This window comes from Ambystoma mexicanum, chromosome 9, assembly GCF_040938575.1.
Source record: "Ambystoma mexicanum isolate Mex_15411 chromosome 9, UKY_AmexF1_1, whole genome shotgun sequence".
Taxonomy (NCBI): Eukaryota; Metazoa; Chordata; class Amphibia; order Caudata; family Ambystomatidae; genus Ambystoma; species Ambystoma mexicanum.
In genome coordinates, this window is record NC_090931.1 from 1,212,746,499 (window position 1) to 1,212,773,628 (window position 27,130).

General features: G+C 50.6%; 1 protein-coding gene across 1 annotated transcript in view; it reads left to right on the top strand.

Moving 5' to 3' along the window:
* The window catches only part of LCT (lactase), a 436,501-nt gene that overhangs the window by 156,049 nt on the left and 253,322 nt on the right, over positions 1-27,130 (top strand). Inside the window, exons 4-5 of the mRNA XM_069613984.1 lie at positions 5,329-5,622; positions 20,697-20,802. Of these exons, the coding sequence (XP_069470085.1) occupies positions 5,329-5,622; positions 20,697-20,802 (400 nt within the window). The remainder of the gene's footprint in view (positions 1-5,328; positions 5,623-20,696; positions 20,803-27,130) is intronic.

Here is a 27,130-nt window from a genome sequence, read left to right on the forward strand (position 1 = left end):
TGTTGTAGACAGGGAGAGGGAATATTGTTTAGGAGAGAGTTCAAGTGAAATGATTCAAAAGTCAACTTAATGGTTGGCTGTACCATGTGTATAATATCATGGGAGTAACCTCACCTTAGCCTGATTGGACGTTAAAGGCTGGGAATCCACTTCTACAGCCATTAGCAATTCAGTGGTATCAATGACTAATCTATCATTTGCATTTATTAGGGGTGATGACTGTATACCCACATCTATCTTAGTTAATTCAACACTAAGATTTTGTACATTATCCAGGCACCTTCCCGGAACTTGTGAGTGAGCTAAGATTTGATTTGGGGGACTTATAGCAGTTTTACCTGGACTCACATTATTCCCACTTACTGTTTCAACATCTGCATCTATAATATGTAAATTATGTACAGATTTCCTTGAATTGTTTCTTAGTTGGTTCCTCTTCCCATTTTTAAATTGTTGTAATGCTTTTTTAGCATTTTTCCACTTGGACCATCTCGCTACTGTAATAAAGATGCAAGTTCAATGTGGTATTAAGGAACGCACTTATCAGCTGCGAGAGTAGCAATGTAAAAGGGGAGGGGCCTCTTTCTGATTAGTGACATAGAATCCATAATAAAACGAATCCATAATTACAGGGGCACAGGTAAGTATAACCAAACATGTGTTAGCCTTTTGTGTGCAGATAAAGCTGCTAAGGCTGGTGATTTAGTGCAGAGTCTGCAATCCCAGGCCAGTGCTGAAAGAAGTATACAATAACTGTTATTTTTTAAGGTCACATATTAGAGCTCGCAGGTTCCACCTGCGAATAATGAATGCATGACCATTTTATAATTCAAAATCACTTGTAAAATCTGATTTTCTAATGGAGCCGAAAAGAACCACAGCGGTTTCTAATTGCCCGGTAGTACATTTTCCATGGGAAATGGGTTAGAGTGTCCCCGATGTGCAACATTTGTGTAACAGTGCGTCCGTGGTTCAAGGCTCTGGCAGTGACATTGCGGTAAGCACTTCTCATGCGAACCAGGTGGCCAGGGCTGTTGATTAAAGTTCCGCTTGTCATTGCAAATGTTTCAATAAATAAACATTGTGCTGTGGGAATTGGGGCGGGGGTTGTGATGTCACATGTTGTAAATGAGGGCAATGTGGGAAGGCTCGTGGACCCAATTATTGAACATAATGTATGCTTTTCTATAAGGGTTCAAAGTGTGAACACCAATCAGCTTTGTGTGGGGAGATTTTTTCATGTTGCACGATCACAAATACTAATTACTTTGCATAGTATAAAAGTTCTAGATTTAGGGGCGTTTCTTTGACAGCTCTTTTTCACACAGTTCTGTTCCGCTATCTATTTGAATTTGCTGTCCCAGCTGCGTCTGGGGCCCTCAATAAAACGGTGTTACTTTTTGCACCTTTTCTACTACTTTTGTAATATTTTGGGGAGTTTTTCGAGGTGACCCCTGACACACTACTATTGCATTTCTCTTTTAATTGATCATTTCGAATGGGGAAATCTTTTCCATGAGGCCCAACTTGCTTGTCGTACTTAACTGTGACAATAGGTTTGGAAGCAAAGGCCCAATTACTCAATGGGCCTCATTACACGGACGGCGGTAAGGGTTTACCAGTACCGGTAAGGGTACCAGTGCCGGTAAACCCTTACCGCCTTACTGCGAGGTCCCTTTGTGCGACCCTACCCTAACGGCTTGTTTTACCGGCCATTAAGGACGGGACCCGCAAAGGGACCTAGGTGGTAATTACAGTACCGTAATTACCGCCTTCCCTATTCCCATTGAGCCCTATGGGGGCAAAAATGGGAATGGGGAAGGGCCATGGTGAATGGGGAATTACCGCCCCCACACACCTTGGAATAGGGCGGTAATTCCGCCATTCAGCATGGCGGACTCGGTAAAATACCGGCGGCAACCATGGTGCTAATAGCGCCATAGTTGCCGCCGTCCATGAAATGAGGCACAATATGTCAGTCTTAACATGTAATTCGGTCAAGATGAGCGTATGGGCCTTAACTTCATCCCTGATGTTGTCATACAGTTCCACAGATGTGCTAAGAATAGAGCTTAGTGCCGAAATAGATGTTGACATCAATTTAATAACATCATCCGCTTCCTTAAGTGTATGATGAAGTCATTTTGCCCGCTTTTATCTGGACCTTGAGCGAGGTTACTTGTGGAGAGTAACTCAAGTAACTGAGACAGAGAGCCTGGAGTTAGATCACTCTCAACTAGAGAGGCCCTACCTTCCAACACATGTGCATTATTTGGCCTGTACGATAAACTGTTTTGGTTATGGTCATTGTTTGAGGCCCCATCAGAGATAATATATCTCATAGCACCCACACCCTCAGGGCTGCCCCCTGAGCTCTATAAAGGGTATGATGCAGCCTTGGCCCCTATTCTCCTAGAAGTCTTCAGAGAGGCAAATGAGAAAGGGACACTACCGCAAACATGAGGGAAATGCTGATAGTGCCCATCCCCAAGCCTGGGAAACCGACAGAAGAATGTGGCTCGTACAGACCACCTGCCATGCTTAATAACAATATAAAAATATTAACAACTATATTGGCCCAAAAGCTCTCAAGGGTGATAGGTACTAATACACGAAGACCAAAACGGGTTCGTACCAGGTCGCAGCACGGCAACAAATCTACGTAGGTTACAGCACATAGTGGCACAAACACAACACTCACACAAATCATATGCAGTGGTATCCTTAGCTGCTAAAAAAGCTTTCCACTACATATACTGGGAGTGGTTGCTGGAAGCCCTGAGACAGTTCGGGTTGGGGGAAACTTTCATTAGATGGATAAAAATACTATATCAATCACCAGTAGCCAGAGTCAAAACTGGGACGATAGTGTCAGCACCATGGGACATCCAAAGAGGCACCAGACAGGGCTGCCCCCTATCACCAATGCTCTATGTTTTGGGGCTAGAACCACTGGCTATATATATATATATGAGGAAACCATTTTTTCAATGCAGGCATCAGAATAGGGGGTGAATACCACATAGTATCAATATATGCAGACAATGGGCCTCATTACACGGAAGGCGGTAGTCCAGGGTGCTATTAGCACCCTGGACCATGCCGGTAAAATACCGGCACCGCCTTGGCGGAAAGGGGATTTACCGCCCCATTCCAAGGTTGGAGGGGCGGTAAATCCCCTTTCCGCCATTGCCCTTCCCCATTCCCATTTCTGCCCCATAGGGCTCTATGGGACTGGGGAAGGCGCTAATTACGGCACCGCAATTTTGCGGTGCCGTAATTAGCTCCGAGGTCCCTTAGCGGGTTGGTATTTAACGCCTGCAAAAAGCAGGCGTTAAAACTCCAACCCGCTAAGGGACCTCGTAGTACGGCGGTAAGGGTTAACGGTCACCGTTGCCATTAACGGTGACCGTTAACCCTTACCGCCGTCCGTGTAATGAGGCCCAATGTCCTGTTATACCTCAGGGACCCCCACCTTAACCTACCAACAATCCTAGAAGTCCTAGAGAACTTTGCCCGAGTGTCAGGGATCTGCTTCAACAGGGAGAAGTCAAGTGCATTCCCACTGGCGCGCCTGGCTGAGCAAGCCGAAAATGATCTACCGGTGGTGGGAATCCATTGGAAGCGGCACACTTTTAGATACCTGGGAGTCAACATTTGGCATAAACCAGAACAGATGCACGGGGGCAACACCCAGGTCGCAGTACACGGGCTCAGAAAATCAATGAAGTTCTGGTCCAGATTACCACTATCGGTGACGGGCAGGGCAGCAGTGGCCAAAATGATAGTGCTCCCAAGGTTCCTGTACTTTTTCCACAACATACATTACCTTGAGGGGGCGCTTGTGAGCCCGACCAAGATGGCCGCAAGCCTGTGAAGCTCACTCATACCCCGAACATCCTGTCTTCAATCCGGCATTCTCCGTGATGTAAGGAGGAAGCCCCCTGTGGGGGTCTCTGCCCGATAGTGCTGATGGTCGAGGAAGGTGCCTCCGGGCAGAAAACGGAGGCGGACCGAGAGGGAACTGCAGCTACGAAGCGGCAGCCGAGGCCTGGTGCAGTGCGGAGGGGGAGGGGCGGTGCTCCGACCCCATCGCCGGTGTGTGGTGCCTGCCTGTGGGGAAGAGCGCTCAGCGGTCCGGGCCTGCTGGAGGTGGAGGAGATGCGCGGCAGACCCTCGAGGGTGAGGCACCTTGGAGTGGTGTCGGCAGAAGTGAGGAGCCGTGGCCACCTGGTACTCCCCCACGCGGACCAACGGTGCTGAAGGAATGGCGGGGGAGTGCCCGCAGAACACTGCGTGAGCTGGGTGAGCTGGGCCGGCGAGGGCTGCGGGTGGACGGACGGGGGGAGTGGGGCCCTTTGCCCGAGCCACGGGCACGCATCCTGGGTGCTGTGGCGACCTCCCTCTCCTATCAGATGCCGATGTAGGAGGGGTTGGCGCTGTGCACTACTAGCCGCCGAGCCAGGAGGATGAAGCGGAGCTGGCGGCTCGCCCTGAGGGATAGACAGAGCGGCCTGGGATGCCTCGGCGCCTTGGCCCCCCAGGGGTGGCTGCTGCGGCACACTGGACCTAGAGGAGAGGATTGCCTCGGGGCCTCACGGCGCATCGCGGCTCGGAAGGCAGATCAGGGTGGCCTCCAGAGTTTGTATGAACGCTGTGTGAGCAAACAGGAGGAGTGGAGGTCCTGCGCAGTTCCTCCCGAGCTCTGTTCTGTGGAGATGTGCTGGGGGTTCTTGGCCCTGCTGTCTGGTGGGGAGCGCTGACAGCCCAGACTGAGGGGTGCCTGGCCTTCCTGGCTTCTGTGCACCCGGTGACAGGACCCTGCGTTGGAGATCAGTGGTGGTGCTGGTGGGGGCTGCAGCTGCGGGGGCGTTATCATATCTGCGGCACTCGAGGTGCGGCTGTCCCTGGCTCCCTGACAACTCCTATTGGCTGCCCCTTAGAAATATATTTACCCTCTGGTGCATACGACCTGTTCCCCCCTGGAATCGGGCGCAGGGTGGCTTTGTGGGAAGGACTATTTTTTTTTCTCTCTTTCTTCTTCGTACCCATGCGGGGGGTCCTTGCCTTAGGGCCCGGTGTGGGGGGTCTGACCTGGTCGCCCCTGCTGCGCGTAAGTGACGCCCTGTCTGGATCACCCTTACCGCGCCAGCCATGTCTAAGTCTGGAAAGGGGGGCACAAATCAGGCTAAGCTGAACTCCAAGGCGCCCATGCGGCCTAAGGACTGTGTGGCAATGAATGAAAATGCGGGGTCACACGCCGCGGAGATGGGTCCGGACCCGACGGCCGCCTTTCAGGACATTAACGTCATGTTCATGCTGTTGCAGTCAGGAATCCAGTCCCTGGATGGTAAACTGGATACTCTGACTTGCAAGGTGGACCACATGCAGGTCCACCTGGACCGGCACGGGGAGCGACTGGATGAAGCGGAAGGGCGCCTTGCAGGCATGGAGGGAACGGAGGCAACATTGACGGGCGAAATGTCTGAGGTCAGGAGAGCCTTAAAGGAACTCAGAGAGAAGCAAGAGGATTTGGAGTCGCGGTCACGTCGAAATAATATTCGTATTGTTGGCCTGTCGGAGTCGGGGAACCAGGGGAACATGGAGTTGGTGGTGGAGGACGTACTTCGAGAAACATTAGGCTCTTAGGGCTTCTCCCAGGTATGTTTGGTCGAAAGGGCTCACAGGATTCCAAGTGGACGGAAACCGATCCCGGGTGCCCCGCCTCGCCCGTTGATAGCTCGGTTACTGAATTATCGGGACAGAGACACGGCACTTAGGAAGGCCAGGGAGAAAGGCGCCTTGTCGTATAAAGGTGATGCTATCAGACTATTCCCAGACTTCTCAGATAAGGTGCAGGTGGCCAGAAAAACCTTTATCGACGTCAAGAAGAGGATGAGGGAAAGGGGCTTGAAATATGCTATGCTGTTTCTGGCTAAACTATGGGTGGTGCATGAGGGCAAATCGTTTTTTTTCCAAACTCCGGAGGAGGCATCCGCCTTCCTCGACATGTTGCCGCGGTCACCTAGGCCATGGGCGGATGGTGATTGAATGAGTTCGGGCAGAGTACGACCTCCTGCTGTAGAAGTTACATGTGACATTGGGGGCTTCCTCTGAGCGCGGAGGTACCTATCTTGGGGGGTGCGGGGAGGGTTGGGCTCCTAGCTGTTCCCTGTGCGAAAGCTGTGTGCGTTTAAGTTGATAGGGGTGGGGGAGCCGGAATGTTGGGGTCTTTGGCATGGTGGGTGGGGATTTGGAGTTGTGGGAGGGGTCGATGGGGTGGTGGGATTGGGTAGGGAAGGGATTCACCGGCAGGTTGGGGGGTTGCTGGTAGAGTGGGGGGCGGGTGGGCGGCGTTGTGGGTTTGGGGGTACACATGGGAGGTTTGGATGCTTGGGGGGCTGAGTGGAGGTGGGTCAGTAGGGGCTCTAGTGTTCCCAAATGGTGACGCTGAATTTTATGACTTGGAACGTTAGGGGCCTGTATAGTTGGCCCAAATGCCGGAAAGTTCTACACTACTTGGAGCGTCATAAGGTGGGGGTGGCTTTCCTTCAGGAGACCCATTTGACCGCGACCACCGAGTCTAAGTTCGGCAAGAGTTGGGGATGCCATAGGTATTTTTCATCCTATTCCTCTTATTCCTCTTACTCTAGGGGAGTGTGTATTTTGGTGCATATGTCGGTGGGTTTCCGTCTGGTCAAGGTTGCGAAAGATCAAGAGGGTAGGGCTCTGGTGGTGCAGGGGGTAGTACAAGGGAAGTTGTATATGTTGATAAGTTACTATGGTCCTAATCACGATACGGTGGAGTCACTTGACTGAGTGGAGAAACAATTGGGGGCTCTTCCCGATGGGGAAATTATTTGGGCAGGGGATTTCAACTCAGTCCTGAATACCTCGCTGGATAGGGTGGGCGATGCGGTGAGCTCTGGTGGTAAGGCGTCCTTCAGGATCCGGAACATGCTCCTGGTGTGGGATATGGAAGATATATGGAGGGTGAGAAACCCTGGGGCGCGTCAGTTTACGCACTTCTCCACTCCGCATGGTTCGGCAGCCCGGTTAGATTACTTCCTGGTGTCCCGCGCAATTATTGGTCGGTCTGTGGGGGTCGGTATTCTGGCCCGCACTCTGTTGGACCATGCTCCTGTTCTGTTGTCGACTTGAGTAGAGGGTCGTGATAGGGTGCGCCCCCCCTGGAGATTTAAAAGTGAGGTACTCACAGATGTGGTTTTTAAGGAGGAGATGCTAAAGGCTATAGAGGCATTTTTCGAGACCAATGATGGGTCTGTGTCATCTGACGGTACTCTGTGGGAAGGGTTTAAGTGTGTGATCAGGGGCAAGTGTATTGCTGGAGATTCTAAAGAAGTTACGGAGGGATCTGGCGGTCATGGAGGACGAAATACGGGTTCTGCAGGAGGAGGCATCTGTTCCGAATGCAGCTCAGTGGGGAGGTATCAAGCAGAAGCTACAGGTGTTTAACACCCTTGCCCAACGGGAGGTTAAGTTTATGTGGGTTAGGGTGGCCCCTCGGCAGTACGGGGAAGGACAGGCCCCGGGCGGTCGCTCGCGCAACTCACTCCAGTGGGCAGCCGGGAGAATAGAGTGACGGCGATCACAGATGAAGGGGGAGTCGTTCACTACGAGGATAAAGGGATACTTCATGAGTTCCAGGACTGTTACGGTAGATTATACTCATCCCGTCTGTCAGTGGCGCATGCGGATATAGAAGCGTTCCTTGATGAGGTGGGGCTATACTGGTGTTCGGAGGAACAGAGGAGCTGGTTAAATAGGCCGGTGATGTTGGAGGAGGTAATGGATGCCATTAGGTCGCTTCCGGGTGGGAAATCCCCAGGTCCTGATGGTTTTACCGCCGAATTTTATAAGTGTTATGCGGAAAGCTTAGTGCCATACTTGTTGCGGGTGTACCAGGAGGCGGTATCCCTGGGCCGATTGCCTGATTCTCTTAGGGAGGCTGTTGTGGTTGTACTGTTGAAGTCGGGTAAGCCAGAAGATGACTGCTCATCGTACCGGCCGGTTTCGCTTATTAATCTCGATAATAAGATGTTAACGAAGATTGTGACGAGGCGGCTAGCACCGCTGATGCCAACTCTGGTGAGGGCCGATCAGGCAGGGTTTGTCCCAGGGCGTTCCCCCTCGTTCGGTTTGCGGAGGATGTTTGGTCTGACTGCGGCGTTGCTATCGGAAGATCCGGCGGTCGTGGTCCTACTGGACGCCGATAAAGTGTTTGATTCCGTTGAATGGCTGTTTTTATTTACAGTATTGCGCAGATTGGGCCTGGGCAGCTTCTTCATCTCCTTGGTTTCACTTTTGTACACCAACCCAGTGGCTAAGGTGAGGGTGAATGGACAGACCACGGGGGAGTTGCCGCTTGAGCGTGGACTCGTCAGGGCTGCCCGTTGTCTCCCCTACTTTTTGCCTTGGCGATACAGCCATGGGCTGAATGGGTTCTGGAATTTCATTTACATCGAGGTATCCAACTGCATACCCATAAAATGATAATATCATTGTATGCAGATGATATGATTCTGTTCATCCGCCATCCTGAAATCAATCTGGACCCGGTCATGCGGGATCTCCAGCGCTTTGGCGATCTCTCGGGGCTTAAAATAAATACTAACAAGTCTGTTATCTTCCCCTTGACGGGTGGGGTGTTGCAATTTCTGGAAACCTGGGGGTTTCAGTGGGACCTGCAGAGGACTCGCTATTTAGGGGTCACTGTTGCGAGGAGTGAAGAGATGGTGTATAAGGCTAATTATATAGAGGTTTTGCACTCGGTTCAAAAGGCGACGTCAGGTTGTGCCTTACTACCTCTTAATTTGTACGGCAGGATCTCAGTGATCAAGATGTCTATCCTTCCCAGGCTCTTATATGTGTTCCTTAACGTGCCCATAAAAGTTCCTCAAAGATTTTTTCAGGACCTCCGTTCATCGATCACGAGTTTCATATGGGCTGGGAAAAAAGCTTGGGTCTCTCTGGGGCAGCTCATGGTACTGGTTCGGGAGGGGGGTTTGGCCCTTCCCGGTTTTGAATTATATTATATAGTGGCGCAGGCGAGCTACCATAGGTACTGGTACGGGATGGCGGACGAGCACAGACAAGTGGAGATAGAGAGGTCAATTGCTTCGCCTGCGTTGCTAAGGTCGGTTATCCTGACTGCTCCGTGCCAGGCTCAGTCCCCTATAAATTTGGTGGAGCTCACGTGTTGGGCTTGGCCCACTTTGGGGCGTGCGCCCATCGGGAGTGTACTTTATTCGCCGGAAATTACACCAATATTCATCCCTGGTGTCCCTCTGACCAGGCGTGCTATGTGGCCACTATGAAAAGGCTCGGTATCACTCGGCTGGGAGACCTGTTTCCAGGTGGGAAGTTCATCTCCTTGGGCCAGTTGAGGGAGAAAGGGGTCCTGTCAGCTGTGGATGTATTCTTGTACTATAGGCTGAGGGGGCAGCGGCTACTCCCCTCTTTCCCGGAGCCGCCTGCAATGGATGTTTTACTTGATAAGGGACTGGGGGGAGGTATTGGACAAAGGGTGCTGTCCGGGTTGTACAAACTAGCCTTGAAGACCAAACTTGTAGGTGGAAGGTCGCCCAAAGAGTCGTGGGAGAGACTGTTGGGGCGAGATATCTCTGTAAACATGTGGGAGTACTGTTGTGAGATGACCAAGAAGGGGGCGGTTAACTCGAACTTTAAACTTGTCCACTTTAAGTTTTTGCACCAGTGCTATTACTCTCCCGCTCAGCAAAAGATTATTTTCCCCAGAGGTCTGGGGCAAATCTCACATGTGGACACGAGATGGCGGGCTTTCTTCATGTGGCTTGGGAGTGTAGGGAATTGGTGCAATTCTGGCAAGGGGTGTTTGCGGTGATAGTGGGAATTGTAGGGCAAAAGCTTGCACCAGATCCGGTGATAGCCCTGTTAGGGTATACAGAGCAGATAACTAAAGAATCTAGGAAGTTGGTAAATCTTCTTTTAATTCTGGCAAAAAGGCAGATAGCTATGGAGTGGGGGAGTGGGCGGAGTCCAACAATCGCCCAATGGTCGAAGGACATATTGTACTGCAATGATATGGAAACCAGATGGGATGCAGTGAGAGGGAACCGCCAAAGCGATAGCCGGATGTGGGATGCTTACACGTCATATCTTCTCAGCCAGCCGGGAGGGGAGAATCTGGGGCCCCCTGTAGTGCAGGGGTCTCCTGTTCGGTCGGTCCCTGAAGTGCAGTCTCCATCCCCTTCGTAGAATTATGTCCAGGGAATTAGTGTGTTGCCATGTGTGAGGTGGACAACCTGGAAATTAGATTGGGAGGATCCCCAGAAAGACAGTGGCCTTGTTGCTCAAGATAGCTCTGGTTTAGGACGCTGCCTACATGTGTACCGGGGGTGGCGGGGAGGGGTTTGGTTGTCGGGTTGATTGCTATGTTGTTATGTGAAATGCTAATAAAGAAATTGTTAAAAAACAAAAAGAAAATCAGCTAAACTAATGTTCTGTTGAAATACACTGAAAGTGAAAGTAAAGAATCTCTAACTTTGCTGGATAAATAATAAACTGTTTAATTACAATATTTGAAAAAAAAACAAAAAAAAAACATACATCCCCTTATTCCAGCCTCCTTTTTTCGGGTAGTGGAGAAATTGCTTAGGGAATTGCTATGGGGCAACACCAGACACAAGATATCACTAAGCGTACTAACACTACCGTAAACGGCAGGAGGAATCCAACTCCCAGATCTCTAGCGGTACTTCCTGGCCGCCCAACTGAGTCACGTAGCTAGATGGCTAGCGGATGAGTGCACCTCCGAAACCAGACTACTCCAGCAGCCAGTAGCACCAGCCAATTTGAAAGAAATATTATGGGTCCTAGTGGGATGCCTAGGAGAAACCCCGACCCTAGTAGAGCTGGGCAAGAAGATTTGGGCCAGGTCTCTGAAACTCACAAGAGGGGCACACCCCTACACGGCAGACATACAGATTGCATCAGGTGTTTGTAAGGGGAAGGCAGACCTCGCCCTAATGAGGAAATGGGAAAGACACAGAATTTATACTTGGGGGGACACATATGGGGATGGGACTTTCAGGGAATTTTAAACCATGATAGAGAAAGAAGACCTACCCAAAGGCCAATTCCTGTGGTACAGAAGAATTAGAGCGGGCGCTAAGGCGCAATGGAAAGACTGGCCAGAAGAACCAGAGGAAGACCCATTGCTAACATTACTATACAATCTGGGAGATGGATGGAAACCTGTGTCTAGGCTCTACACACAGTTGGCGGACAGACCAACCCCAAGAGTGAGGCCCTTAAAATGAAGTGGGAAGCGGACCTGGGAGTAGATATCACTGAAAAGCAATGGGAAAGAATCTTGATGTACCCCAGGGAGGTGTCGAGGAACGCCAGGTTCAGATTAATCCAACTACAGGTCTTGTACAGGACATATATAACACCAGAAAGGATAGCCAAGTTCAGCAGGAGCGATACCCCCCTGTGTCCCCAATGCAACTCAGAAAAAGCAGGGATGGTACATATGTTCTGGAGTTGTCCGATGATCCAAAACTTCTGGTCCAGGATAGAGCAGCTCTGCAGAAGAGCAGGGGTAACACAATACGAATGGTCCCCAAAAGAATGCCTTCTGGGGGCATACCCAAGAATAAGCAAACTACGACACATAGTGAAACTCATGGACATGGTATGCGTACTAGCCAAAAGATCCATAGCTATGGAATGGAAATCTCCCAGGGGCCCACAGTTTGTCAGGTGGCACAAAGAACTGGAGCGATGGTCAGGGGCCGAAACAACAGTATGGGGGGAAGGAGTGAACAGAGCGGGAGGAGAATTAAGCCAGCCTACGAGGACTGGAAATCCCTAAAACGAGATGTATTCCACCCATCGGATGACAAACCCCCCTGAGCTGCCTCCTGTCTACCTGAACAATAACAGACTAGGAACTGACTCCAACATCCGGTGGGGAGTCCACAGAACTGCCACACTTGGCACCCCCCAACCAACACACTGTCCGGGAATTCTCGAAGTCCATCAGAGCAAGCAGACCGGGCCACGAGTCCTAGTACATACACGCGGCTACGAAGACTAAATGTTTACTTTGTTCACTGTTTTTGTTTTTCTTCTTTTTCTCTCCCTTTTCTCCCCTCCCCATATTACGTTAACCAGTCATAACTAATTGTTTATTATGTAAATGCTGATAGTTGATAAATGCCAATAAAAACATTTAAAAATAAAATAGCACCCACACCCTCCAAAATGCGAATTTCTGTAATATTCCCCAGGTCTTTCATTATACATGCATTGTGGGGTTTAGAGCGTCTGATCTCTGTGCTAGATACAGCATAAGGGTAAAAGTGGGAGTTTCCTAGAATTTTTTTAATTTTGTATCTCACCCTGTGTGTTAACTACTCGGACCACTGGTGCCTCCCTAAGTCGTTGATGATTTACAATCAGGATCAGAAACCAGCATACCTAAATCGGTACAAATCATCTTCTAGCCACACCTGATCTATTGTACGATTGGACGCTAATTTGCTACGTACTGACACTTACAGGCCGATTCATGGAATTAATGTGCGCCGAAAAAACGGCGCACGCGTGCGAAAACGTGCGATTCGCAGTGAAATAGCAAAAATCGCAGTGCAAGTGCGATTATCGCACAGAAAACATCGCACATCAATTCATGGAAGTCCGTGCACGCGCAAAATGTGGGATGTGCGCTGAAAAAGTGTGCGGTGCACGCTGGCACATGCTGGCGCACAGGTCATCGAACGCCGTGCGATAAGGCCACAGCGAATTCGCACATAGCGCGGCGCACATAACAAAAGTAGGCATAACACGGGGCGTCACACGCAGAATGGGGAACAACTCGTGAAAATGTGGGCGTCACGGGGGAAGTACAGGAGGCAAGTGCGCAGAATGCCCACACGCTCGCCTACAACACGTATTCATGGAATCGAATAGGGAAAAACAGCGCACGGCCAAAGACGCGCACAGGCCCATACATGTCCGCCACACGAAAGCAGGCGGTAGCGTCCCTGCGTAGGAAAAAAATGTGCGCCAAAGTTCTACACGCGCGAGAAGGCCCACACGCGATCGGGCCTGGGGGAGCACGTGCGTGTATCTCAGAGGTGCGTGAGAAGTTTCACACGCGATCGGGCCTGGGGGAGCGTGTGCATGTATTTCAGAGGTGCGCGAGAAGTTCCACACACGATCGGGCCTGGGGGAGCGTGTGCATGTATTCCAGAGGTGCGCGAGAAATTTCTCACACGCGATTGACCTGGGCGCGTGTATTTCAGGTGTGCGCGAGAAGTTTCACACGCAATTGGCCTGGGCGCGTGTATTTCAGGTGTGCGCGAGAAGTCCCACACGCGATTGGCCTGGGCGCGTGTATTTCAGAGGTGCGCGAGAAGTTCCACACGCGATTGGCCTGGGCGCGTGTATTTCAGAGGTGCGTGAGAAGTTCCACACGCGATTGGCCTGGGCGCGTGTATTTCAGGGGTGCGCGAGAAGTTCCACACGCAATTGGCCTGGGCGCGTGTATTTCAGGGGTGCGCGAGAAGTTTCACACGCGATCGGGCCTGGGGGGGCGTGTGCGTGTATTCCAGAGTTGCGCGAGAAGTTTCACACGCGATCGGGCCTGGAGGAGCGTGTGCGTGTATTTCAGAGGTGCGCGAGAAGTTCCACACGCGATCGGGCCTGGGGGAGCGTGTGCGTGTATTCCAGAGGTGCGCGAGAAGTTTCACACGCGATCAGGCCTGGGGGAGCGTGTGCGTGTATTTCAGAGGTGCGCAAGAAGTTTCACACACGATCGGGCCTGGGGGAGCGTGTGCGTGTATTTCAGAGGTGCGCGAGAAGTTCCACACGCGATTGGCCTGGGCGCGTGTATCTCAGGGGCTTGCGGGTATTTTTACAAGCAATCAGGCCTGGGGGAGCGGGGTACGTGTATTTCTGTGGCTCGCAGGTGGTTTCACACGCGATCGGGCCTGGGGGAGCGGGGTACGTGTATTTCTGTGGCTCGCAGGTGGTTTCACACGCGATCGGGCCTGGGGGAGCAGGGTACCACTCACCGTCTGCCTTGCATGTAGAAGAACGCGTAGCCAACACCCACCCACTGTGAAGTAATAGCGTGTGAACCCCAACGCCTGCAAAACACACGCACCGCACCCCACGAAAAGCAACGCCCGTGCGCGATACATCACAGATGCGCATACGCGCTAAGGGCCTTTGGTCCAATGGAATCGCGTATGCGTGCTTACGCGCTAAGGGCCTTTCCTCGAATTACACACTGACGTGCAGAATTTTCACGTGCCAAATCACTCCGTATCAAGCTGGCCACGCGTAAGCACACGGAAGACCACGCTCCTGCCCAGAAGGCCAAACTACTGCCCCCCAGAGCCCCGAGCACGCTTCCACCTGCCATCTGCTGCTGCCTGACTGCCTGCTGCCCACGTGCCCTGCCATTTGCTGCCTGCACATCAGTCGGGGTGCTGTTGCTGTGACCACCCCTGCTGGAACCGAAGACTCCCGACTGGGATTCCATCGCTCCACAGCCCAGCCCCAGGACCCAGTTGCCCACCCACTCCTGCCTCTGGGGTTGTCATGTCGGGTACTGCAACATCTGGCACCACTGACAACCCCCGGCCAGAGAGGCAGAGGGGCACCAGCTTCAGTGCCACCGAAGTTGGTGCCCTGGTGGAGCAAGTCCTGGGGCAGTATGATGCCCTCTTCGGAAGTTCCTGCGCCGACAAGGAAGGACGGACTCGGATCTGGACTGACATCGTGACTGCCATCAACGCGGAGGGGGTGGCAGTCCGCGACTTCCAACATGTCAAGAAGCGCTGGGAGGACTTCAGGTCCAGGACCCAGAACAAGGCCCGGCGCCTCTTGAAGGCAGCGGATACCAAGGGGCGCCGGGGCCACTTGTCAGAAGATCAGATGAGGGTCCTAGAACGCATATCCCCAGCGCTCCACGTCCAGGTCCTTGATAGGCAGACCCGTCTGGAGTCGAGCGGTAAGTGTACATGCATCCTGATTGTGAGCTGTGCGTGTGGTGATGTTTCAGTAGTGTGCAGGTTGCACATCTGTGTGTATGGGGTCGAGTATGGGTGGGGGTGTACAGGGCCGTGGGGCTAACACATGCGAGGGCTGTAATGTGTGAGACATGGATGGTGCTTGTGTGTGTAGGCTTGCATGCCAGATGCAGTTGTGTGGGCACACATGTTTGGATGAATGTGTATAAAAGTAGACATGTCCGTGATGTCACGCATGTATGTTGTTTTCAGCTGCATGTATCAGCACTGTGTACATGTGCATTTGTGTGTATTTGACAAGGGTGCAACAGTGATGCAGTATGGATGCATGTGACAGCGGGATGTGGAAGCCTGATTGGCAGATGTGACATGGATGCCCATCTGTACACTGCAACACAGAGGTGTACACATGCATGCAAGTGTGGTGGTGTGTGTACATGTGTGGTGCACTTCCGTGTTGCATGTGATGTCTGGCTAAGCTTTGCCTGCTCATGCTGTTGTTTGGGTATGGATGGTGCTGGCAGTTGCGATATGGCTTTGGTATGGCTCATGTGTGCGAGTTGAAATGACATGTGTGTTGGGGATTGTGATGGCATGTCACTCATGTACAACTGTCATGTGTGTATGTGTCCATTGTACAGTGCCCTGATGCCTGTGTTTTATTTCTCGCTGTCTGCAGCGTCAACTGATGAAGAGGGCGGAGAAGGTGCTGTGGAGCACAGCGGCGGGGATCCCACCGCCAGCCGGAGACACAAGGCCCGGCTCCCCTCCCATGTTGTCATCTCGTCAGGGAGTGAGGAGTCCGGTGCCACGTCCCAGGCCACAGCTACCGGGGGGAGGTCCAAGAGGCGGAGGTTGGAGTTGGACTCCTCGGCAGCAGAAGGGGCAGCTGGGACCCCACAGGGCCCAACGGGGGAAGATGGCACGGAGTCATCCAAGTTGGTGGGGGGTTTGGTGGAGGAGGAGGCCGTGCAAGCAACAGAGACGGGGTCTGGAGGTGGGGATCCCACTGGTGCTAGTGGTGCAGTGCAGGACCAGGGACAGGAGGCAGCACAGGCCGCCGCGGAGGTGCCTGTGTGCAATCCTGTCCCTGATCCTGTCCCTGCATCATCTTGCACCAGCAGGGATGCCTACGTCCAGACCCGTTTTCAGGCAGGGGATGAGCAAACGACAACTGGCCTTCCTCTGCCTGCGGACGTGGCTATCCGGTCCGGGTTGAGCCTGTCCTGACTGGTGTGGCGTTGCGTCAATGGGCCACGCGAGGTGACCTGCAGTCTTTTCATGAGGAGACTGCATGTCATCTCGAATGGCTCGTTGACCACGTCAGCCTGCTGGGACAGGTCACCCAGGCCGGATTCCTCCGTTTGATGTGGCTTGCTACGACCCCCTCCTCAACTGAACCCCCTACACGCCAGTCGTCCTCCGTGCCATCTTCCCACCCATCAGTCACCTGGGTGTCCTGTGGAGCTGCCTCTGACGGTGCGGCCAGCCTGGTGGAGGAGGCATCCCTGCCACAGTCGGGAGTTGGACGCCCAGCAGGGGTGGCCACATCAACGACTGCACCCCAGCCGGCGGAGGATGTGCAGGCAGCAGGAGGCAGTGCACGGCAGAGGCACAGCAGCAGCAACGTGGTGGGAGCCATGAAGGCTCGGGGCCTTCAACATCGGAGGGGCAGGCATCGGCCGGAGGGCAGGAGGACCCAGGACAGAGAGTGTTTTCCGTGTGGCAGCGGTTGGGCCACGCCATAGAAGCGGAGTGGCAGCGGGCGGAAGAGGCACGGCTCACAATGGTCAGGGCGGAGAACTCCATGCGGAGGGCCCCGAGGCGGGCGGAGTGCCTCGAGGCAATCCGCAGGGGGTTGGAGGTGGACACGTCGACGGCCCTGCGGACCCTCGGGGCCATGGAGGAGGACCGCCTCCGGCACATTGAGCAGGAGTTCGATGATGCCCTGGGCCGGGACATCCAAAAGTGAGCCGTCAGACTAGCCCGCTGCCCTTGTACATAGTTATGTAGGTAGTGTTAGGTTTCCTTTGTTTTTTTATTTATTTTGGACCTTTTGGACATTGGCCACATTTTTGTATATAGTTTATTTTATTAGTTAGTGTTGTTCGATAGGTTTCATTTCTTTTGTTGGGATAATGGACCCTGGCTTGTTCGTCTGTACATAGTTCACTGTTGGATTTTATTTTTCTTTCGCAATTTACCCATGGAGCAATGGCTTTCAATTATTATTTCCCATTGGATTTGCTTTTGTGGACAGTGACTTTGGACACCATTACTTTGGATTATGATTTTTGGTTTTGCTTTTTTTCACGGACATACGTCTTTTCATTTTTGTACATTCCCATTTCTGTTTCTTTATTTTTGAATCTATTTATGTTTCCTTTAATACATATTTTTTTATCGAACTTCAATGTGTAGTATCATCTCATTGGTTTCATGCATATCATGATATGGGTTTTGAGATTCACTGACACCCATTGGGTGTATGTGAGGGACATGTGTTTGTTTCGAAACTTGCAATTGGTGTTCTGTCATGTAATTGCCATTTCTGAGTGGGTGGATGCAATACTCGGGTGGGTGTTTTGCATTTGGAGGCTGACCATAGGGACCAGGGATCTAGATTGTGATGACATGTTGGCTGGTTAACATGAGTTGGGGCCTGCTGGCAGGTGCCCCACAGTGCTGGGGGGTGGGGGTGGTGGGAGACATGGGTGGGGGCCTGGTGGAGGGTGCCCCTGCACTGCTGGGGGGTGGGGGTGGTGGGAGACATGGGTGGGGGCCTGGTGGAGGGTGCCCCTGCACTGCTGGGGGGTGGGGGGGTGGGGACATGCGTGGGACATGAGTGGGGGCCTGCTGGCAGGTGCCCCGCAGTGCTGGGGGGTGGGGGTGGTGGGGAACATGAGTTGGACATGGGTGGGGGCCTGCTGGCAGGTGCCCCACAGTGCTAGGGGGTGGGGGTGGTGGGGACATGAGTGGGACATGAGTGGGGGCCTGCTGGCAGGTGCCCCACAATGCTGGGGGTGGGGGTGCAAGGGGACATGAGTTGGTGATCATTAGTGCAAGGAGACATGTGCCTTTGCTGGGGGGCATGCCCATGTTGGATGGGCTGCCTGCGGGACATGACCAGGGATGCAGGGTAGTCCCCTGTGGTGTGGGCTGCCTGCAGGGGCCGTGGAGGGTGTACAGGGAACACCTGGGAGGACCCACACTGCCAAATCACATGTAGGACTCCCCGGCACCCCTGAAATACACGTACCGTGCTGAAATCGCGTGTAAAACTTTGCGCGCACCCCTGAAATACCAGCACGCAGCCCAATCGCGTGTGAAACTTCCCGTGCACCCCTGAAATACCCGCACGCAGCCCAATCGCGTGTGAAACTTCCCGCGCACCCCTGAAATACCCGCACGTAGCCCAATCGCGTCTGAAACTTCCCGCGCACCCCTGAAATACCCGCACGCAGCCCAATCGCGTGTGAAACTTCCCGCGCACCACTGAAATACCCGCACGGAGCCCAATCGCGTGTGAAACTTCCCGCGCACCCCTGAAATACACACACCCAGGGCAATCGCATGTGGAACTTCTCACGCACCCCTGAAATACACGTGCCCAGGCCAATCGCGTGTGGAACTTCTCGCGCACCCCTGAAATACACGCGCCCAGGGCAATCGCGTGTGGAACTTCTCGCGCACCTCTGAAATACACGCTCCCAGGCCAATCGCGTGTGGAACTTCTCGCGCACCCCTGACATACACGCGCCCAGGCCAATCGCGCGTGAAACTTCCCGCGCACCCCTGAAATACACGCGCCCAGGCCAATCGCGTGTGGAACTTCTCGTGCACCTCTGAAATACACGCGCCCAGGCCAATCGCGTGTGGAACTTCTCGCGCACCCCTGAAATACACGCGCCCAGGGCAATCGCGTGTGGAACTTCTCGCGCACCCCTGAAATACACGCACCCAGGCCATTCGCGTGTAGGACTTCTTGCGCACCCCTGAAATACACGCACACGCTCCCCCAGGCCCGATCGCGTGTGAGACTTCTCGCGCACCCCTGAAATACACGCACACGCACCCCCAGGCCAGATCGCGTGTGGAACTTCACGATCGCGTGTAGTCCTTCTCGCGCACCCCTGAAATACACGCGCCCAGGCCATTCGCCTGTGGAACTTCTCACGCACCCCTGAAATACATGCACCCAGGCCATTCACGTGTAATACTTCTCGCGCACCCCTGAAATACACGCACATGCTCCCCCAGGCCAGATCGCATGTGAAACTTCTCGCGCACGCGTGTTTCCGACACCCGTAATACACGTTCCCCGCTTTGAGTTTGCTGTTTGCCAGTCCGGTAAACTGGTACAGGGTTGGCGCAGCCCTTTGCGATGGTTTTGCGATCTTGATGGCTTTTCCTTGTGCGAGGGCGTTCTTGGGGGCGTAACTGGCGCTGCTGCAGGGTCGCTGCGCCACTCTGCGCCACGTCTGCTTTTGGAGGCGAGAATCCATGAATACGCTGTGCGTGGAAATTGATTTTATCGCACGCGGCTGGCGCAGACATTCGCACGGGCACGATGTGCGCCAGCCGCGTGCCACCCTTTTGTGAGGAATTACATGAATCGGCCTGTTGATCTCTATTTGTCTGCCTCTTCAGATTTCTACCATCTTTCATCAAAACCTGTTTGTGTGCAGTTAAAGCAGGGGATTTTGCTTGCATAACCAGCTGCTTATTCCTAGTTATGGCCCGTGACATGTTTTATTAAACACAAAATGTACTCCACAGTAAGCAAATACAGGCACACAAGACAGGCAGTCAACAATTATAAATTTCCAAATAGTTAAGAACCAATGTAGGATCCTTTACAGGCGATAGTCACTTTTCCTCACAGAGAACTCAAAGGCAACAAGGCCCGCAGGTGTTCTTTGGATTTCCGCCTTAATTGAAATGTATTCCAGAACGGGCTAATGTTCAAAGTTCATGGCAGATCAGTGGTGCTTTCTTTGCTGAGAACAAATGCCTGCTCCTAAAAGAGAGCTCAAAGGCACCCAGGCCTGCAGCTACTCTGTAGTCAGTAGATGTAATAATACAGCAAGGCACAATGTCACTCATAGAACGAGCGCTGAGAGTTTTTACCTCAAATCAAGTTCAAAGACAGCAAGGCCCGCAGTTGCTCTCTTGTTAAAAGGACTTTGAATATATTCCTCCTTTATATAATGGCTGAGTCACAGTCAGTCTCAGGGCTTTATTATCAGTGTCACAAGAAAGCACATCAAGCCAAATGTCGAGCTTCGGTCTGCGCCACCTACTTTTCTCAGAGGCAGGGGCAGAGGACCCAACACAATAATACACTTGTTCTTACCCAGAATATGGTTTTCTTCTGTAATTACAAGGCAGGTCAGGCAAGATGGCACCATTGTCTCAGATTTCAGAGGACGAGGCTAAACAGCCAAACACCAAACACTCTAACGCACTCTCTGCCACACTCCGCTATCAGCCAGGGTGTTTAAAGTTGATCCAGTGTAGAATAGCGTGATGAAAACAATAGATAGACTTTGTCATCCGCTGCTCACCAGAAACAATGTAGCAGTGTTGAAAGTAACCAAACGCTCTAACTCATTCTGCGCCTTATGTTTTTTCATTTTTGCTTTGCAGAACATTAGAAGAAACCTGAAAGTTTTGCTCTTCAGTTTAAAATTTCAAGACTGCTTATCCTCCATGGTGGAGAACAAACATGTGCTGGCATTTTCTGTTTATGCAGGTAAGCTATTGACCTAAATTTCCATCTGCTTGAATGACCTGTGTGCTTAGAAAGGCAATCAATGATTTATTGCTGGGCAGAAATTAATCTGTCCACTAAGGGCCTCATCACGAGTTTGGAGGCAGCCATGCCCTTCAAAAGGGCATGGCAGCATCCAAACTCGGGTCCGGGTCCGTGATCCCTGAATGGGGAAATACCGGGCCATTCCAACCTTGGAGGACCCAGTAATTCCTCATTCAATGTACCCATTCCCATTTGAGCCCCCATAGGGCTCAATGGGAATGGGGAGGGAGCTAACAACGGGCCCATTAATAACGGGCCCGTTGTTAGCTCCCTGGTCCCCTCGCGGGGCCCGCAAGGGAACCTCGTAATAGGGCGGAATGGGTTTAACGGCGCCAGCACCTTTACCGGCGCTGTTAAATCCACCTGGGTCGTAATGAGGCCCTAAGTGTCCATAAACTCACGTTGAAAGGATAGAAAAACAATTCCAGTCTTACATGGGAGGGGTTCTATTACATTACAATAAACTGGAGTTAAAGGGGCATTAATTTACAATGAGAAAACACACACATTCAACCATTTTCGTCAGTTTATAGCTTTGCTGTGGCTTTACAGCTCACAGATCTCAGATCTCTGACAATTACCCCTTGTTTTGATCTTAGGTCCCCTGCCCTGTGTATGCATTACTTGTTTCACTGAAATATAGGACAAGATCAATGAATGTGATATTCAAAGTACGTCTGCCCAATCAAATACTTTTGCCCAATCGAATACTTTACCCATGACAGCACACGTCATCACATATTTGCACACAAGTTACATCATCTATGATATCACCCATAAATTCAGCTGTCGTCATAAATGGAACATTATTAACATCTCCGCAGGAATGGCATATTCAAGACAGAAGGAAAATGCACTGGAAACAGTGTTAGTTTGGTTCTACCGAAAGATAATCCACAATACCAATTTGCGATGTCCAAATGTGTGTGTTGTCTTAAATGTTTGCAAATCTAGACAATTAGAGGGAGGCTTGCTGAGTCTGAAGATGATCCCCTATTTTGACTTTCCAATGCTTGAAACATTCCACTGTTCGTATAGGCAGCCTGATCTCCTTCGAGTCTCAACCAGGAGGTTTTCTGGAGTGGGATCTCTGCTGCGTTGAGTAGGCTAAAAGAAATTAGATGGAGTGCAGACAAACAGAGAAATTGCTTACCCTCCCCCACATGAAAGCAGCTGAGGGTCAATATGGTGACACTGGTAGTGGCAGCGCCTACTCTGGGAGTTGATCCAGAAGGGTGAGGTGCCTGGCGGGGTATTCTTCATAACATAAAGAGAGGCAGGGCTGGGGAGGAGGCAGAGGCAGTGCTGGGCCGCAGAGTGAGTGCCTACGCTAAACTGGATCTGCAGACAGACAAAAAGAACTTGGAAGGTATCCCTTCACCTGCTTTCGAAGAGTGGAAGACAAAAGACACTTCATGCACAGCGAGAGTGGGCCGGGATGCAGTGGTGTTGGGAGCCCCGTAAAATGATGGCATAGGTTTGGTGACAACGAGGTGCATGACCCAGTGCTCATGAAGATGTGACTGTCGGACAGTACCAACATGATGATGTTACCATTTACTATCACAGGCCATCACAATATCTGATTATGGCACACAGGAAGAAAAGCTTTACAATTTCATTTCACCATAATCGAGCACTTAGTGATCCCTACGTGGCCTTACAGTCAAACTTGCATTATAAGGAGGATGTGACCGGAGGAAAGAGAAGAACCTTTAATCTGATGGAGTAGTCCTTTCTCCCACAGATTCCTCATCTTGCATATATGTTTTCAAGCACCAGTTACTTACACAATTATGTTTAGATGCCAAGTGGTACCGTGGGTTGAATCTGCCCATCTCTGATATGTGCCCATGGCATGGACATGATGTTAGGGGCAGTATATATGAAACCATTGGTGCCCTATGACCTCAGTTCCATCTTTTTCCCCAGAATTCAGCAGTTTAACAACCACAGACCAGGAAGAGGTGAATAAGCAATCCATCATAAGGGGTAGGTTAGGAGGTTGATGAGGAATATGTGGGAGGAAGGACTAATCCATCAAGAACATTATTGAGAGGAAAATAATTTGCTCTTCTGATAGATTGATTTCTCCTGTTGAATGAGACCTGATTGGGGTGCCTCTTTAAGACCAAAATAGAAGCCAGTGACTCCTTCACATTGCAGTTTGCACTGGGTAAGAAAAGCAAACATTCCAGAACAGCAGAGGTCAGACAACTCAAATGGTCCAGAACAAAACCCTTCTCCCAGCATCAAGATGAAAACCTAGGTCACTTGATAGACTTAGTGGCAGGTATCTGTGCAGAAAGGAATATGTCCATGACGTTGTCCGATGAATCCCACTCCTTATACTGCATCCTCTCAGCAGTCAAGCATAAACGTTGCTGAGTCTTGGGTGGAGGATCTGGCTTCCCAACTGAGAGCAGGTCCACCCTCACTTAAGGCATTACATACAGATTGTCCAGGAGCATCAGATTGAGTAAGGAGACCATTCTGATGGGAGGCCCAGTAACCAAGTGGGGAGAACGATGAAAGCAGAATCAGTTGTTTAATGGCATAGAAGATGGATGAATGACATTGTTCCTGATGCTGTAACCTGTTCACTGACTCCAGTATGCCCAACCATTTCCTATTGCCTGACAACTCACCAACCACCCAAATCTAGCCACTAAACCTAACAGGCTCAACTTCTTAATCCCATGGGCAGAAACAAATCCCTAAATACAGCCACAAAAATATCTACCAACCAAAGGAACCATATACACACCAACTGACCTTCTGCTTATTATGCACCGACCAACCCTGCAGTGGCTGACCACTGCTACGCAGCGTTTGGCCTTGCCTTTCCACACACATGTCCTATCACCAATTCTTCCCCTCACAACCAACTCACTATGCCCAGCCATCCACCTCTTCTCAGTCACTACCTTTACTGTTCCCTTACCCTCCCAACCATTGCGCCTTCACCCACCACAAGTAAAATCTCCCCGGTGAACCAAGTCACTGACTACTTCATGATAAGCACTGGCTCCCACCACACATGCACCAACTCTTGCCACCACAGATACTGAACATTCTGATAAAGCTATTGACACCCTTTGCTTAGAGATTTAGTCCCTCTTTCATAGCCACAGATCTCCACTGGCTATTGGCTTCACTGTCCAACACATGCTAAGCCACTTATTCTCTCGTAAAAGTCACAGGGTCTCACCAACCGGTCACTGACAAAGTCTACACAAGCACTTATTGCCACATCCAAAGATTGCACTCGGCCTATCTAGGGATTAACTTTCCATTGTCCAGTCACTGACTTGCCCTGCCAAGCCATTGAATTTCCATGACGAGCCACTGAATAGTGCAAGTGGGATCTATGGTTCTTCTTCTTCTGGAGGGCACTTTTCTCGAGTTGTACTACTTTACATTATTAAAGTATTTTCCTGGAGTTATTTTGTCCCAGGTTTCTACCGCACATATTTTCAAACCTCCATTTTAAAGAACCGGTCTGGAATAAATGCTGGGAATTCCGGCACCAGCTTTTTTTCTGGACAGGAATGGTTTGCTAATGGGGGGCACGGATCTCTCGGTAGGCCTGATCTGCTGGTAGTTCAGGCCCCTACCACCAAAGAAATGCCCGAATCACTGACACCAGTAATACTGGTGATTCAGGCAATCCCATCCCATGGAGTCCTAAGGCACTCCATAGAATGGGAATTTACCATCATCTCGGCTGCCATAATATCCCGGTAATACCTGGATATCGTGCAGCGGAGATGGTAAGGCCAGATTGCCGGTACCCCACCAGAATTACCGGCGGGGTACCGTTAAACTCGTAATGAGGGCCAAGTGTTTGGACACACAGTCCACCTTTTTTCTAAATGTATTTCTTTAATAGGGGCAAATTCTATTCCTACCCCTAGGCTTCATCACTTTTTATGATTTCTCCATATTGCCTTTCAATTACTACTGTCCTCACAATCCCAACTCTATCTAAACATCACCTTAACTATAAACCCATCTCTAAACCTACTCGTAACCATAACTGTTGCCACAAACCGACACCTAGTCCATCCTTAATCTCTTCCTAATACCAACTCTGTGCTTAATCCTAACTCTAAACCTAACCATAGCTCTCACCCCAAACATACACCTCATCCTGTATCCTTCCGTAATCTATTCCTCATATTAACTCTATATCAAATCCTAACCCTTTACCATCTGTAAATCTTTTGGAAAGGTAAATCTCTGAAAATACTCCTTCAGAACAGTGAAACACAAAGAAAAACACCCAGAGAATGTACCATTGGCGATAGAACTACATGAGAGCTCAGCAGAGTTCCTCCTGCCACCCACTCCCCTTCCAGACCAAGACACTGACATGACTATCAGCAATTGACTCCCACTAACCAAGTTACCTAGTTTATCTACCCAGCCTTTAACTCCCCTTTTCCTAAAGCTAGTTCCCTTGCCAAGATACTGCCCACAGCCACTGAATCTTTGCTGCCTAGTTACTCCTGTTTCTCTGCCAAACCACTGTTCGGCCACCAACTCTCAATGCCAAGCGATTGATTTCCTCTGACCAGCCACTCATTCCCCCTGCTGAGCTATTGGATTCCTCTGCCCAACTACCATCTGCCCTTGTCCAGCCACTGATTACCAAACCAGCCACCAGCTTACCCCCATCTTACTGCCCACAAAGAGCCTCACTCACCCAACTATTACCATGCTCACTCCAAGTTCCACTTTTCTCCCACTACCCCTACAAACGATCACAAACCCTCGACTTACTGTCAACCCTTTACTAGCATGACTCAAAGAAAATAACAGAAACATCCAAACAACCATTGATACCCCCAGAGACACATGATGCTAGGATACATGGTTTGAGAAAGTCACTAGCCCGGCAGAAATGGGACAATCGGGGAAATATATATTCAGCTACACCAGACAGTACAGAATACGGAAGGCAAACCATTCCCAGAGGAGTGTCAAAGCTCTCTAACGTACATGTGACTTTTCTTTTGGTGGTTTCTCAAAACCCAATGCTGGGCCAAAAATCTGTGCACAGTAACTAGAAAGGATATGTGCAACGCAAACGAAATAAGAATCAAAACTTCATATCCAAAGTATATCCCAAAATAGTAAGAATCAATGGCTAATTAGAGCTACAATCTTGAGGGAGGAAACATACTTAACCATGTAGGACCCTAAATGTGTATTAGAGTTTCCCATCGAATTCTGCAACAGGTGGAAAATGTTCAGGAAATGTTTGCAAGGTTGTTAAGGCACTGGGCCTAATGAGTAGGAAACCTGATCAACATATGGTAGAGGTTGAGCCTACTGAAGAAAGTTACCATTGCATAATAGAAACCTCAATGAGGCTCAATGAGGCTTATGGTGAAGAGGTCTCAAACTGATGAAATGCCACTGGCTGGTAGAATGAGCTACTCGAGTAGAATGAAGAGTCCTCAATCGTCACAATGGTTCCTCCTCATTTGTTCTTCTCATGGTGGTCTTTTACTTTAGGGCAGCATTGTTCATGTGGCAGGAGATCATAGTCGAAGAAGAATGAAGTCTCAAGCTCCTCAGATTAGCTGAACAGTTTATCATAGTGAAGGACTCTTGAGATGATGAACGTGCCAATACATGAGACAGTGCTGCTTAATAATGAAGCAGGCTACAAGGTCAAAGGATATCATTGACAGTATCTCCCAGTTGGTTTGTTTTGGAGCATCCAAGAGACTTGGAGCAATTGCTAGTTAACTCATGACATTGCAAAGGCCATGCATGGTCTGCACTTCCAAAGAGAATAAACTGTCCATTCTATTGACCACAAACACCCCCTTTACTGCTAGAGACATCCATAAGAAGCAAAGGACGAACTAGCCTGGTATTCTGCATTAAAATTAGAGTTGAACCGACATGGAAGTGAAGAGATATGCCACAGTGGGCCCCATCAATAGACATAGTCTGTGTATAAACTCAAATAATGCATTGAAAAGCTGAGTTAATGAAATATAAGGAAACATGCTTGCGTGTTGCAGATGCAGACTAACATCTAGGCGATAATAAATTAGATTGAGTGGTAAGGTTATCAGGATGAATGGTGGGTGATGTAAAATATGAAAAGGGGAAAGTATGCTTGCACCCTGTGACGAGCCTTCGAAGTCAACAGACACATCCCTGTTAGGGGTATGGCTTCACAGGTATTTATTACAGAATATAAGGTTAGTGGTTTAGGAAAGGCTGGTCCAATGGGATGGACTTC